This window comes from Cryptococcus neoformans, assembly GCF_000091045.1.
Source record: "Cryptococcus neoformans var. neoformans JEC21 chromosome 14 sequence".
NCBI lineage: Eukaryota > Fungi > Basidiomycota > Tremellomycetes > Tremellales > Cryptococcaceae > Cryptococcus > Cryptococcus deneoformans.
Window position 1 is genome coordinate 750,161 of NC_006683.1, and position 12,534 is coordinate 762,694.

The window sequence follows — 12,534 nt, forward strand, 5'->3', positions numbered from 1 at the left end:
CATTGGCTATAAGACCTACATCGTCTTCATGTGCTTCTGTATTGTCGGCTTCTTTTTCTCCATATTCATCCTTCCCGAACTCAAGGGTCTCTCTCTCGAAGAGATCGACAACGTCTTCAACGACGATTCTGGTGTTGAGGACCGAGCACGACGAGAGCGTATTGCAGCCCAGATTGGTTTGGACAAGGTCGCCGACCAGATCCAGCATCAGGAAAAGGTCGATGATTCTGAAGTTTAAAGAGGTGTTGTTTTATGCTCCCCTTCTTTTCCGAGCTTCGCAGTTATAGTGGCATCTTATCAAGTTGGGGTAGGGTCTTCATACTAGTAATGTATCATTAGCATCTACGTTCTCATTATCTCAATCCGCGCAGCCATGCATGAATGGTTGATTCTCAACATTGATTATGGATATAGCGATTAAATGCTTCATTGAAGTAATTCAGGAGACATTATTTCTTACAGCAGCCGATCCTTTTTTTCCCCGTGCTTTGCGTCGTCGTCGCTGATCTCTTAAGCGTACACTTTTTTGGACAGTTCTCTCCAATGGATAGAATGATCACATAAAGGCTGCGTATCATTTCATACAGCACTCTTGGCATTATGTATAGCTCATTCTACATGCTGTTCGTAACTAATATTAGTAATCACAGCGATCCATGCTGGAAAGTAAGTTTGCTGCTTCCTAGCCAAATCTGAAGATGTTTTTTTTTGATACTGTAAGGATACAGAGGAACGGGAGTAGGAGGAAGAAAAGGAGGAGGACGAGAGGAAGAAAGGGAAGTAGTTTTGGGACGCCGAGAGGAGAGAGAGGGAGGGAAGAAGGGGAGAGGAGAAGAGATCCGAGCGGAGGGTACAGGGAAAGTGTGAGGAAGATCGAAGATGAGTCAGCTCTACGAGCTGAGGAAGATATAAAAGGCGTAGCCTTCAGATAAAGCGGCCCTGGTGCGTATGTTTGAGATAATCATGCTTGGGGCGTCGGTACCATTCGATAGCTATGCAACGTAGGAGTGTGTACATACCAACATATGCAGTAAAATGAGATGTAAACGTTACCCGTATATGGAGCGGACGGAGCCTAGGAACAAAGATGGAGACACTGATAACGATGACGTGTTACGTAAGGCTTTATTGGAAGAAGCTCTCGGCTGGAGACGAAAGTCGCCCAGGAGATGGATATCTTCCCATCTAAATTATTTATCATACCACTTCCCGTTGAGAATCTTATTCTCACACGCCCATCTTATTTACACATAGACACGTACAATGGCACCATTCACTCTCAACTTGGGTATCATCTCTACTGGTGGCATCTCCACTGCATTTGCCCACGACCTTGTCGTCGACCCGGCCTGCCATAACATTAAAAATGTCAACTACCCAAGATCGCCGCTGTCGGCTCCTGCTCCGTCTATTCCGCTCAATTGTTCATTGACAAGCTCAAGGAAAGCTCCGAGGGGAAATCATGGGCTTGGGGAGTGAAGAATGGTGTTCTCGATGGTGCCAAGCCGAGGGGCACTTACGAGGAAATATACAACGATTTTGTACGCAATCTGGGATCATCTTAAATGCTATGATAAGGCATATTGACGTACTGCTCTCACAAGTAGGACGTTACAGCCGTCTACGTAGGTACCCCACATGTCCTCCACCACCGTAACGCAAAAGACGTTCTGTTGGCTGGTAAACACGTCCTCGAGAAGCCTGCTTATTCGAAATCGAAGAGCTGGACGAGTTGATCAAGATTGCTAAGGAAAAACAAAATATTTATGGAGTGAGTCATTTGTCTTTTGCCTCCTTCTACTTTTACCTCTTCCGTCTTTTCCTTTGTAAGCATGTATGCTGATGAGTAACGTCGTAGAGCTGTGTGGACTCGATTCCAACCCATCGCCTACGCCGTTGAAGAAGTCATCAAGTCCGGTATTCTCGGGAAACCCAAGCGTTTTTTTGCCGATTTCTCCATGGACTGGGACATAGACGGTACGCTTTCTTATCCCTGTCTAACAATCCATAATCATTACTAATCTGATACCATATCAGCCTCGCCCGACTCCAGCAAATGGTCAACCCAGCTCTCGGCGGTGGCTCGCTCCTTGATATGTCTGCCTACCCATCGGTCTGGGCCATGCTCCTCGTCCACGGCCACATTATCAACACCGATAAAAACCCCAAGGTACTCTTCACCCATCAAACTATATACCCTTGTTCTGGAGTAGATATCAATTCGAGGTGGTTGGTGGAGTGGAAGGGGCTTTGCCAGGGAATGTTGATGGCCGATTTGGATAATGCGGGACAGAAGGATTCGACCGCGGTTTTGCAATGTGAGGAAGGGGATTTGGTTATTGTCTGTACGTTCACTCTCTCCGACCCTCATTTCTCTCCCCTTCCCTCGTGCTAACTTATGCTTCCCTCCCCCTCTTTCTTCCTATGTAGACCCCCCTTACCAACCCGAGACATTCTACATCCACCCCCGCCCCTCCCGCTTCCCCGGTACTATCACTTCCTCTACCACTCATCACCACCCTCTTCACGATGGGAACAATGGGATGACATATGAAGCTGATGAGGTTGCGAGGTGTATTAGGGATGGGAAGATTGAGAGTGAGAGAATGCAATGGGAGGAGAGCAGGGTGGTGCAGGGGTGGGTTGATAAGGTGAGGAAGGAAGGGCCGAGCGAGACTGCCAAATTGGTGGGGACTGCTGGACAATAGATCGGGAAATGGCAAGTAATAAGTGTCGAAGGTCCTTGTGAAATAGATGAGATGTAGGAAGCTAAAACGGATATGCGACATCGTTGTTACTGCTTTTTCATCTAAACCGTATACGTGTCGCCAATTTCATCTACCAAGCTCATGATTAGACTTGCTAAATGGCTTAACATAGAAGGGTCTTGTAACTCGTGCCAGAAACGAGACTGACTAGTAACTTGAATCCGGTTCTTTTTTACGTTACGTACCATCTTCACTACTTACCGCTGCCGTCTTTCTATAACAGCAGCTTGGAGGTGATATGTACGATTGTAACCGCTATTGTGCATTCAATTCCGCTACAGTGTGAAGGCCATATCGATAAGAAACCGCGATTTGGAAGACGCATTCTTCTCTGGCTCTTCCCGTTGTCTCTGCTCATACTGTTTAGAACTCAGTACGGCTATCGCGGAGAATGTGGCAGCGGTGACGGCTCCTGCGGACTGGCCTACTTACCACTAGACATCTTTGTAATCGTAATCTACTCTTGGAGTCCTCTAGGACATATGATTGTATGACATACACGTAACATATCTCTACAAGATAATAATGTCTATCCGATTTACAACTTCCAATATGACAACAAAAAAAATTATCCCACTCTCCTCTATCCGCCCACTCAACAGCCGAAGCTGTCCCTTCATCCTCGGGCCAACAAGACGTCCATCTGGTCCCGAGTCACCAGCTTCACCCGAACCCCGAGCATCGTTAGGCGGTCCTTAAAGGCCGCCAACGTAAGCTCGCCCGACTCTGGATCGATATCTTCAAGGTCGATATCGACAGGGTCGGACTTGTTAACTATTTGGGGGGGATTGTCGGGAAGATCGTCAAGGACAAGAGCTCCCTTATTGGAGTCGAAGGACGTGTCAAACGACGAGTCCAACTGTCCAGAGGAGTCACTGTCGATAGAGGAGAGAGCCCTAGAGCAGTTGGCACCTACAATAGATTCGTAAGCGTAACTTCAACGTGGAAGATTAACAAGGTGCTCACGGTCATTGGAGAGGAGGGAGGCCATGATGGACGTCTTCATGTCCAACATTTCCTCAGGAGCAGATAGCCTCTCCAGGTCCTTCCTGAACTCTTGCGGCGCCGTAGACGTTCGACTGTCAAACGCCTCAGCACGACGAGAAGAGGAGCCTCCGCCTATACCCCTGCCGCCAGGACGAGACCCTTCACCAGGACGAGACCCTCCGCCAGAACCAGACCCTCCCCCACGAGAATTATCGCCCCCAAAGCCGGAATTTCCGCCTTGTGAGCCATCATTATCCTTGCCAGGCGGCTTGTCGTCCCCTGGCTTGTCCTCTTCACCTTTCTCTTCATCATGCAAAGCCGCCAATGTGCGCTTGTTCCTCTTGGTCGAATGAAGACTGTGTCGCCTGCGCCCAGCCTCTAATCCTTTCAACCTCATGTCGGCGGCTGAATGAGCGGTCGCATCAACAGGAACATGATGAGCAAAAGGGAGGGGCAGGTCGTTGAGGAAGCGTTGTATTGGAAGTGCCGCTGCATGAGCAAGAAACAAAAGGATGGTCGCATCGAGGTGATACCTCGCCTCTTTATTCAACGCGGCGTTGGCACGGTCGCTGATCAGACAATTGGGAGGCGACGACCAAAAGTCTTGCAGCTCCGCGAGTTCCTCGACAGAGTAATCATCTGGCATATGTCCAAAATGTCGTCTGACTTTCTCCAAAAACTCGTTATCTGCCTCTAGGGCAAGTACGGGAATGTCCGGGGTCGAGTCTCGATAGAGATACACAACCCGATAAAAGTATTCGTTGACTATAGAGAGACCGAAGATGCAGCGCGAAATGGCGTAGCCCAAGATGACATACCACATAGTTTGAAACACGCCTTCCTGGCGGAGGTAACTAAGAGCTTTCTCGTCGGTTTGACTTTTAGCCTCGCCGGTAAGAAGATCCGCTAATTGCATCCACTTCACTTCGATGACTGCGTAAAGCATTTCTTTCCAGCCCGAGGGAGAGCTAGGATCATTTACACTGCCGATGAGAGAGGCGTCCGGAGTAGTGGCACCATCAATTCTTGATTCGGCGGTGTCTTGCGATTGAGAGGGCTATGTTGAACGCGTAATAAGCATTGTGTCACCTTTTGCACATGCCATGACTCACGACTCCCAGAACTTTCCCCGTCCGCCGTCTGTACACATCCACTAGATCTAGCTTCGTCCATTCTTTGTCATCATTGTCGTAGAAGACCGTTTTCAAATTTGCTTGATGTGAGAACGTGGTAGCCATCATCTCCTGGTTCTCTTGGATGAACCGATCAAGATAGCGACGAACATGCCCGTCGTCGAACCTTTGCTCATCAACGATCATCCCGTCCCTGTACCCATTGGCCCAGGATTGGCCCAGATAGTCAACTCGGCACACCTTATCGTAGGGGCGGATAGTAAGGTATTCGGAGACCTCATAAGGTTCGCTGAGGTCAAAGGGGACGAGAGAGAGAGGATATGGTCGGTCTTTGTTTTTAGGGTGGCCGCCGTATGCAATGGGATCGTCACGAGGGGATTTTGAATGTTCGGGGAGTGTTTGATGTGATGAGGGGAACGAAGATAAAGGTGAGTCGGAAGCAGAGGCGGGGGATAATGAAGTCAGGCGCGAGTCTGAGCTAAGTTGAGCTGGTGCCGCACCTCGTGTCGACGCGCATTCTCGTTCCTGTGTATCGGGCGAGGTCATTGTGGAAGTGGAGGGTGGAGAAAAAGTGAGAGAGTAATAAAGGATTGAATGGGCAAAACGATGAGGACTGGGAAGAGAAGGCGGGAAGGAAGAACAAGAAGTTGAGTTATCGATTGTAGATTCGTTCCGCGCAACGTGTTGGACCGGTGGCGAGTCACATCACCGCCGGCCACCTCCCCGTTCCTCCCCTTACAAATATCCCTACTTACGTAAGTAATTGTTGACGCACCCATCTCGATTCTCGATGTCTCGACTGGGCCTGCCATGGTGCCTCTTGGATCGGCAGCTTTCGTGTTTCTCATCTTTATTCTCCATCGGCTCATATCATATATTGGTACAACAACAGCAAGCGACTATAAATTCTACACTGCCGACATCTCCTTAGATCATAACTATCGACACTATACAAAGACAGGATGGATGCATATCGGAAAAGCCACAGCGCAAGTATAATTCGTTTGATGAGGTCGTCTTTGCTAATAATGATTGCTCCTCCAGGTCTCTATGTATATCTTTTGCCCTCTGGTTGTTGACCTAAATGCGACGTATAATCCGCACATTCCCAAGCATGGGATGCCGTGCATGCACCCATAAGTTCTTGTATGTGCGTATCATTGACGTCCGCATACTTGTGACACCTGCTGATACTGTTAAATGTAGTTATAATTCAATCTTATCCTTCGTCACCTGGGACTTGTTCTTCTTCACAATCTCTCGAGAAAGGTCCAAATGTATGATGAAGCGCTCAAATGCATGCTGGGGACATTGGCTGTAAGTGCTTTTGGGCTTTGCGCATTCGTCATGCCCGCCGAGATTGTGGCAATCTAGCTTCCATTCACTTGCTACTCTTTGCCAATTACGGGACCTCTTTTTGCACACCTACATCGGGGGGAAAGGAAGGTGTAGGAAAATGTGCGGGATGATGCGTGAGATCTCGGATGTAAGGACAATCATCTTGCAGGTTTTCCTCTTATTTGCTGGCCCCATATGGCAGCTTGGCTTCTCATCTATTCGCCTCCAGCCGCCTACCATTATCTCGTCCCTCTCATATCTGCGCTCAAGAGATCTTGGAATGTCAGACACTATGCTGGATCACAAGGATGATGGAGCAGGGTTCTGGAGCAGGAAGGAGAAAGAAGGGGAGTGAGCTTTGAGGGACCGTCGGCCAAATGGTCAATCAATGTGTGACTGCCGCCGGCATCCATGTAAATCATCTATTTAGCCTGTCTTGTGACTCGTGTTCTCCACGGTCGGGCCCCGCGGGCCCTCCTTCAGAAAGAGTGTGACTTCTATTACTGGTTACTTTCGACATGAAGCATGGGGCCCAATTCCGGAAGATCGGTAAGTCTTCTTGAAAACAACAAAGATCGGTAAGTCTTCTTGAAAACAACATGAATAGAACTCATTGATGTCCATTTTGTTTCGAATAGTTCAAACTCTTTCCAAGGTTGAAAGTTCGGCAATATAGTAAACATCGAGCACCATGGTTGGCGTAACCGGTATAAGTCTAAGTCTAAGTCTAAGTCTCTCTTCAGAAGAGCTGAAGACTCAAGACGTGGAGCAAAATGAAAAGCTCCACAGCACCACAAACATGTTTACCAATGCCGCTGTAGCGACTGGTGAGTCAATATTTTGAAAGTGAACTCAAGTACGGACGCACTGCTAATCTCATTATTGCAGACGAGGAACATAACATGACCTTGTGGCAGGGCTGTAAACTCTACCGCAAAGGGATATTGTGGTCCGTTCTTATATCTTCCTGTTGCGCAATGGAAGGTTACGACATATCTCTTGTAGGGAATTTCTGTAAGGTCTCTTATGTCGATACGATAGCAAAAGCTGACACTGTCATTAGACGCGTTTGACCCTAAAAGATTTAGGATACGCTGTGGAGTTCTGCGCGTATCACTCGGACATCAAAACCAAACATCAAACGAAACAACCATTTGCATTGTTCCCACGAATACACTTATATCCTCAACAAGCCTCGTCTCATCAAGCAAGTAGTCTCTCAAAGCAATTACAGTACTCAGCTCTCTAAACGCACTCCAATCTCCACCGCTCGAGCCTCTGTAAGCATACAAATAGTTTGCAATATCCTTCCTTGCGTTCACACTTCACAGCTCCATTTCTCATCCACATCCATACATTATCTTCCCATTTATCATACATCTACTCCATGTATTGCCTGTACACCTTCAAATAAGTTAACACAGCTCTCTAACTCGCTCCAGTCTCCACCTCAAGTGTATCTCAAGTGTATGTAAGCATAAAAACAACTGCAAGAATCCACCTCGGAGACATCGAACCTTTGTAATGTGACAATGGATTTGCTGACCTATCCTCTCTGCAGCAGCCATCCATTCTGAAACACGCTCATCTAAAAAAGGAACTGGCATCTTTTGCGACTCCATCCGTGAGTATATACAAGATAATAACTCTGCAGACAAGACCATACATTGACACATTCATCTCCCAGGTTTCTGCGCTATTCTCAATATGTCAACGGCTCAGAAATTAACTTCTCTATGCAACACCAAGCGCTGATGTGTAGTCATCGTTCCGCCACGACCTATCAAAAGACTAAGAGTACCTTCTCGCACCTCTCCGACACCTGCGGCCTCACCAGTGTCTCCAGTTGCACCGAGCATGCCCTGTCACTTTCAGCAAGCCCATGCATCTCAGTCCAACTCGAGTCAACCTCAAACTCGTTAGCATCTTCTTTACATGGATCTTTCGGCTCCCCTCAGCCCTTCGACGAAGTTTTGAGTCTCGGCTCATCCTATCACCCAAGTGAAGGCTCTGATCAAGAGCCTGATGGAGATCCAACACTTAATGATGTGCCGAGACATCCTCCTTTCAAACTTCTTTCTGACCTGCCAAAGAATGAAAGAAGAGAACTAATGGCCAGCTTACGTCGTCAGGTGAAGGATGTCGATTCATGGAATACTGCAATGTCTCCTAGATACGTCTTGAGGAAATTCACCATTGTGAACTCAAATGTTCATTTACGAGGCCATTATTCAGGCAAGGTGAGGGGCAATGAGATATTTGCTGAGTGGCTTTGCTTGGGAGACGTAGGTTTCAGAGCCCGCCTTGTGGAACTGAATTACAAAACACCATTCTTTACTGCTGTAAGGAACGAAGAAGAGAAGAGGATTAACAGAAGAAGTGTCACGAGCCTAACATATGGAGCCCCATTTGCCGAATCGCCAAAGCATAGTTTTCAATGCAAACGCGAACTTAACGGAGGGAACTTGTTTGAGGAGGCAGGGAATATTGCCCCAAGGGTCGTCAGGATTGAATGCGTCATGAGAGCTGTATAATCAAGAAAGTTCTGATAGACATGGGCACTATAAGAGAGACACCTCAAACATTACATGAGTAAGTTTCACTAGTTGCTTGTCAGTATAAGGCTCCGTCACTTATCTGCCTTGTCACAGAATGACCTACAGCTATACAAAGAGGCTCAGCAGGGCACACATTGGCCCCTAACCTAAGGAACTAGGGGTTATAGAGGTTGCATTTTTCGTTGTTTAATTTATTGGGTTGTCGTGTGTGTTACCCGAATGAAAGAAACTACTTAAATAAACAACTTTTTAAAGAAAAGAAAAAATAATCCAACCTCCTCTTCCTCATAAGACCAGCGTCCTCGCCCTTGCCTTTACTAGCTCGACACCAATTCTCTTCTCCATCTTCTCGAACCCCCCCACCGGCATCGCCTCCCTCCAGTCCTTCCAATCGTCTGTTGTGCTCCTGCTCATCAAGCCACCAGTGGAAAGGATGATTGGTTTAAAAACCCCACCAGTGACCTTCGGAGCGTTCTTCGAGACGACCTGACCCACCTTGTCGAGCCAGTTCACGCACCGGTCCAAGCAGAAGTCGGCCAGCTTGCCGTTGGGGGCACAGGGTGTGACGGTGCTTCTCGCGTCTAGTGATAGTCTGAGCTCTCGGTACATGTTCCGAGAGTTTCGGGCCTATAGCCGCCGGCTGCCTTCGGTAGCCTGCGATTGCCATGCATGAAAAAGCTCCGAGACGCGTCGCGGCGATCACCGAGGACAGGCAAGAGAGTTCGGGGACAGGGGAAGAGAGTTACGTAAAGGAGCGCTACGGTGGGAGGCCGTCCGTGGTCATCGCCGAGGACAGGGTAAGAGAGCGTTCCTAGGACACCCCAAGAGAGTTGCGCGAAATGATGGAACAGGCAAGAGAGTTGCGGTGATGGCCGAGGACAGGGGAAGAGAGTTACGTAAATGAACGCTATGGTGGGAGGCTGTTCATTGTCGTCGCTGGGGACAGGGTAAGAGAGCGTTCCTAGGACACCCCAAGAGAGTTGCACGAAATGATGGAACAGGCAAGAGAGTTTGCGACCGTGAGACGAAAAGCAGGCGAACAGGCAAGAGAGGCCTTCAGGACACCCCGAGAGAGTGCGGTTGAGGCCGAGGACACCCCAAGAGAGATTGGCTACGGTGAGAGGACAGGGCGAGAGAGATCACCTCCTTTTTCTTCCTCCGCGCGCGTCCTTCCGTGCGCATTGCTCATAGCTTGCCTCTATGCATACACTTTTCTTTCTTTCCAACAACGACGACAACGCTGCATTGTTTATGCCACATGATGCATTGGAATCATTTGATCACACTATGGCTGCATACCGCCTCTTACCACGGTCCCATTTGATGAAAATATTCTTGACCTCTTGGACAGCTCATTTCATGCATTGTTCATGCATGCATACTGACGGTTCATGCTCTAAATCAATTTAAATCAATTCCGCTCTTTTCTGCCTGAATATGGACTTGCCCCACATCGCATTTATACCATTCGATACAGGTTTATTTTCCCTACATGCTCGGCTTTGTTTCATTCAAATCTGTGGAGCCGTTGTTGAGCTATCGACGTTTTTTTATACCTGGAGCCTTTTCCAGCACGCAAGGGGCCCGACCTTGTGAGATATATTCATTTCACGGTCTCCAGTGCATACAACTTTTTTAGTGTGAGTTTTCCTCTATCGAGCGGTACTAGTATTACTTGGATATGCATAGTAAAAGGTTGATGGGCTAGGGGGTTATAGAGGTTGCATTTTTTCGTTGTTTAATTTATTGGGTTGTCGTGTGGGTTGCCCGAATTAAAGAAACTACTTAAATAAACAACATTTTTAAAGAAAAGAAAAAATAATCCAACCTCCTCTTCCTCACAAGACCAGCGTCCTMGCCCTYGCCTTTACTAACTCGACACCAATCCKTTTCTCCATTTTCTCGAACCCCCCCACCGGCATCGCCTCCCTCCACTCCTTCCATTCGTCTGCTGTGCTCCTGCTCATCARGCCACCAGTGGAAAGGATGATCGGTTTAAAGACCCCACCRGTGACTTTCGGAGCGTTCTTRGAGACGACCTGACCCACCTTGTCGAGCCAGTTCACGCACCGGTCCAAGCAGAAKTCGGCCAGTTTGCTGTTGGGGGTGCTGGGGGTGGCTGTGCTCCTCGCGTCTCGGTCCCCGAGGGAGTAAACCTTCAGGTCGTAGTCAGTGAAGGCCAGCGCGCTGGAACCTCTGACCCGAAGGTCGTTTCTCCTTTGTCCCGACAGCGTGTGGGGCTCAATCTCAACCGTGGCACCTTGGATTTGTTTGAGGTGTTGATAGATGACGCGGTTGATGGCATTGTGCCGGCGCTGGGTCCAGGGGTTGCGGGCGCGGCAAAGCTCGTCGTGACCCAAAGGTGAGTCCGACCCACAGAAGCGACAGACAGGTATCGAGGAGCCGACCAGGGTGCGGTCGTGGAGACCCGAGGCAATCTCGACGTTGGAAAGGCGCAGGGGCTGAAGGTAAGGGATGACTGATAACCARCTTCGGCCGAGTCTGGAGGCATTCTCGGTGAGTCGCTTGCGTTCAGTGTCGCCGAGATTATGTAGGATGGCTTCCTGTTGCGATTCCCAGAGTTCTGCGCATCGAGTTCGTTGGGGGATCGGAGTTGGAGGTTCCTCTGGCGAAGAAAGGAGACCTAGGTTATCGAGGAGAGTGTCGGAGGCCTCGGCTGCCGAGCGGTAAGCAAGGGGGGCTACATCTTTGAAGGAAAGTAGACCTAGTCCGCCCAGTCGCGCTGGTAGCTTCGTCAACGATCTCCCCAGAGCCTCCTCTTCCACCGTATCCTCTCGCTGCCTCATCCTCATCCTTTTCACTTCCTCCCATAGCATCGTGTCCAGCCTCTCCCATAGGTCTACAAGGTCGTCGGAGCGTAGGCTTCTCTGTAGGTGTCGTAGATTTTGCTGGATGCAGAACCGTAATAGAAGGAGCGCGTGTTGATGCGGAAGATCCTTGAGCTTGCCCACCTTTGCCATTTCCTTCCGAATCCTGCCTTCCAGAAACTCCGCCCGCTTCTCCTTACCACCTACCATCGTCCCTAGCATCTTGAAGCCCTCCTGCCTGATCTCATCGAAGCTGATTAACTTGCATTTCTTTTCATTGAGCTTGATGATGTGCTGCTTGTCGGCGAGGAATTGGGTAGTTTTGCTGAGGACTTGTGAGTCGTTTGAGAAGAGGTAGATGTCATCGAGGTAAGCGAGCGCTTGCGTTGATGGACCTAACGATTGGCTGAGGGCATTCAAGGTTGGTCGGAGGGTGATCGAGAAGAAGAGAGGGCCGAAAGGGTCACCCTGTCGAACGCCTTGAGAGGATTGAAGGACTTTGTCGCCACACACGAGGTCGGATGAGTCGCCATAGGCCCATTTGCAGGTCCTCCAAAGCGTCGGCGCATGGGTCTTGACCGCCGCTGCCATCTCGGCCCTATCTACACGGTTGAAAGCGTTAGAAGCATCGAGCGAGGCTAAAAAGGAGAACTCAGCGCCGGCAGAACCCTCCAAGACTCTCTCTGTCAGCCTCACGATCGGCTCTACACCACCGATTGACTTGACCCCGAGCTGGAACGGGAGGAGGAAGTCGGGTTGGAAATGCGAGATGATGAGAGCTTTCGCACACAGCCGATAGATAAGTTCACCAACAGCGATAGGTCGGATAGAGCCATCGTCCTTCTTCAAGGGGATGAGACGAGAAGTGCGGAGCATAGAGCGACCAGGGGCGGTGTGTTGGCGATGGCGGCGCAGAGGAGTC

General features: G+C 49.2%; 4 protein-coding genes and 2 pseudogenes across 4 annotated transcripts in view; 4 read left to right on the forward strand and 2 right to left on the reverse strand.

Annotated features, from left to right (window-relative positions):
* Nucleotides 1-396, forward strand: part of CNN02420 (receptor, putative) — a 2,680-nt gene extending 2,284 nt beyond the window's left edge. Inside the window, exon 10 of the mRNA XM_568727.2 lies at nt 1-396. This exon is cut by the window's left edge and continues 44 nt beyond it. Within this exon, the coding sequence (XP_568727.1) occupies nt 1-238 (238 nt within the window). The 3' untranslated portion in view covers nt 239-396.
* Nucleotides 397-1,200: 804 nt separating this feature from the next.
* Nucleotides 1,201-2,801, forward strand: CNN02430 (annotated as a pseudogene).
* A 472-nt stretch (nt 2,802-3,273) lies between these two features.
* CNN02440 (hypothetical protein) lies at nt 3,274-5,501 on the reverse strand. Its single transcript, XM_568728.2, has 3 exons — nt 4,868-5,501; nt 3,735-4,812; nt 3,274-3,680 (listed from the first exon to the last, which is right to left on the reverse strand). Exons 1-3 carry the CDS (start codon nt 5,432-5,434, stop codon nt 3,385-3,387), a joined length of 1,941 nt encoding a protein of 646 aa, XP_568728.2. The 5' UTR covers nt 5,435-5,501; the 3' UTR covers nt 3,274-3,384.
* A 278-nt stretch (nt 5,502-5,779) lies between these two features.
* On the forward strand, nt 5,780-7,624 carry CNN02450 (annotated as a pseudogene).
* Nucleotide 7,625: 1 nt separating this feature from the next.
* Nucleotides 7,626-9,027, forward strand: CNN02455 (hypothetical protein). Its single transcript, XM_024658906.1, has 4 exons — nt 7,626-7,693; nt 7,788-7,850; nt 7,914-8,818; nt 8,878-9,027. Exon 3 carries the CDS (start codon nt 7,963-7,965, stop codon nt 8,758-8,760), a length of 798 nt encoding a protein of 265 aa, XP_024514718.1. The 5' UTR covers nt 7,626-7,693; nt 7,788-7,850; nt 7,914-7,962; the 3' UTR covers nt 8,761-8,818; nt 8,878-9,027.
* Nucleotides 9,028-10,488: 1,461 nt separating this feature from the next.
* Nucleotides 10,489-12,488, reverse strand: CNN02460 (retrotransposable element slacs 132 kda protein (orf2), putative; the record flags this gene model as incomplete). Its single annotated transcript, XM_568729.1, has 1 exon — nt 10,489-12,488. The coding sequence occupies one exon, from the start codon at nt 12,486-12,488 to the stop codon at nt 10,623-10,625; it is 1,866 nt and encodes a 621-aa protein (XP_568729.1). The 3' UTR covers nt 10,489-10,622.
* Between the last annotated feature and the right edge of the window lie 46 nt (nt 12,489-12,534).

What these genes read in the sequence shown, in the direction of transcription:
- CNN02440 (XM_568728.2), bottom strand. Translation starts at nt 5,434, where the DNA reads ATGACCTCGCCCGATACACAGGAACGAGAATGCGCGTCGACACGAGGT. An exon ending in CGGGGAAAGTTCTGGGAGTC is followed by an intron (nt 4,813 to 4,867) that starts GTGAGTCATGGC and finishes CGTTCAACATAG; the next exon opens with CCCTCTCAATCGCAAGACAC. An exon ending in CTCCCTCCTCTCCAATGACC is followed by an intron (nt 3,681 to 3,734) that starts GTGAGCACCTTG and finishes AATCTATTGTAG; the next exon opens with GTGCCAACTGCTCTAGGGCT.
- CNN02455 (XM_024658906.1), top strand. Translation starts at nt 7,963, where the DNA reads ATGCAACACCAAGCGCTGATGTGTAGTCATCGTTCCGCCACGACCTAT.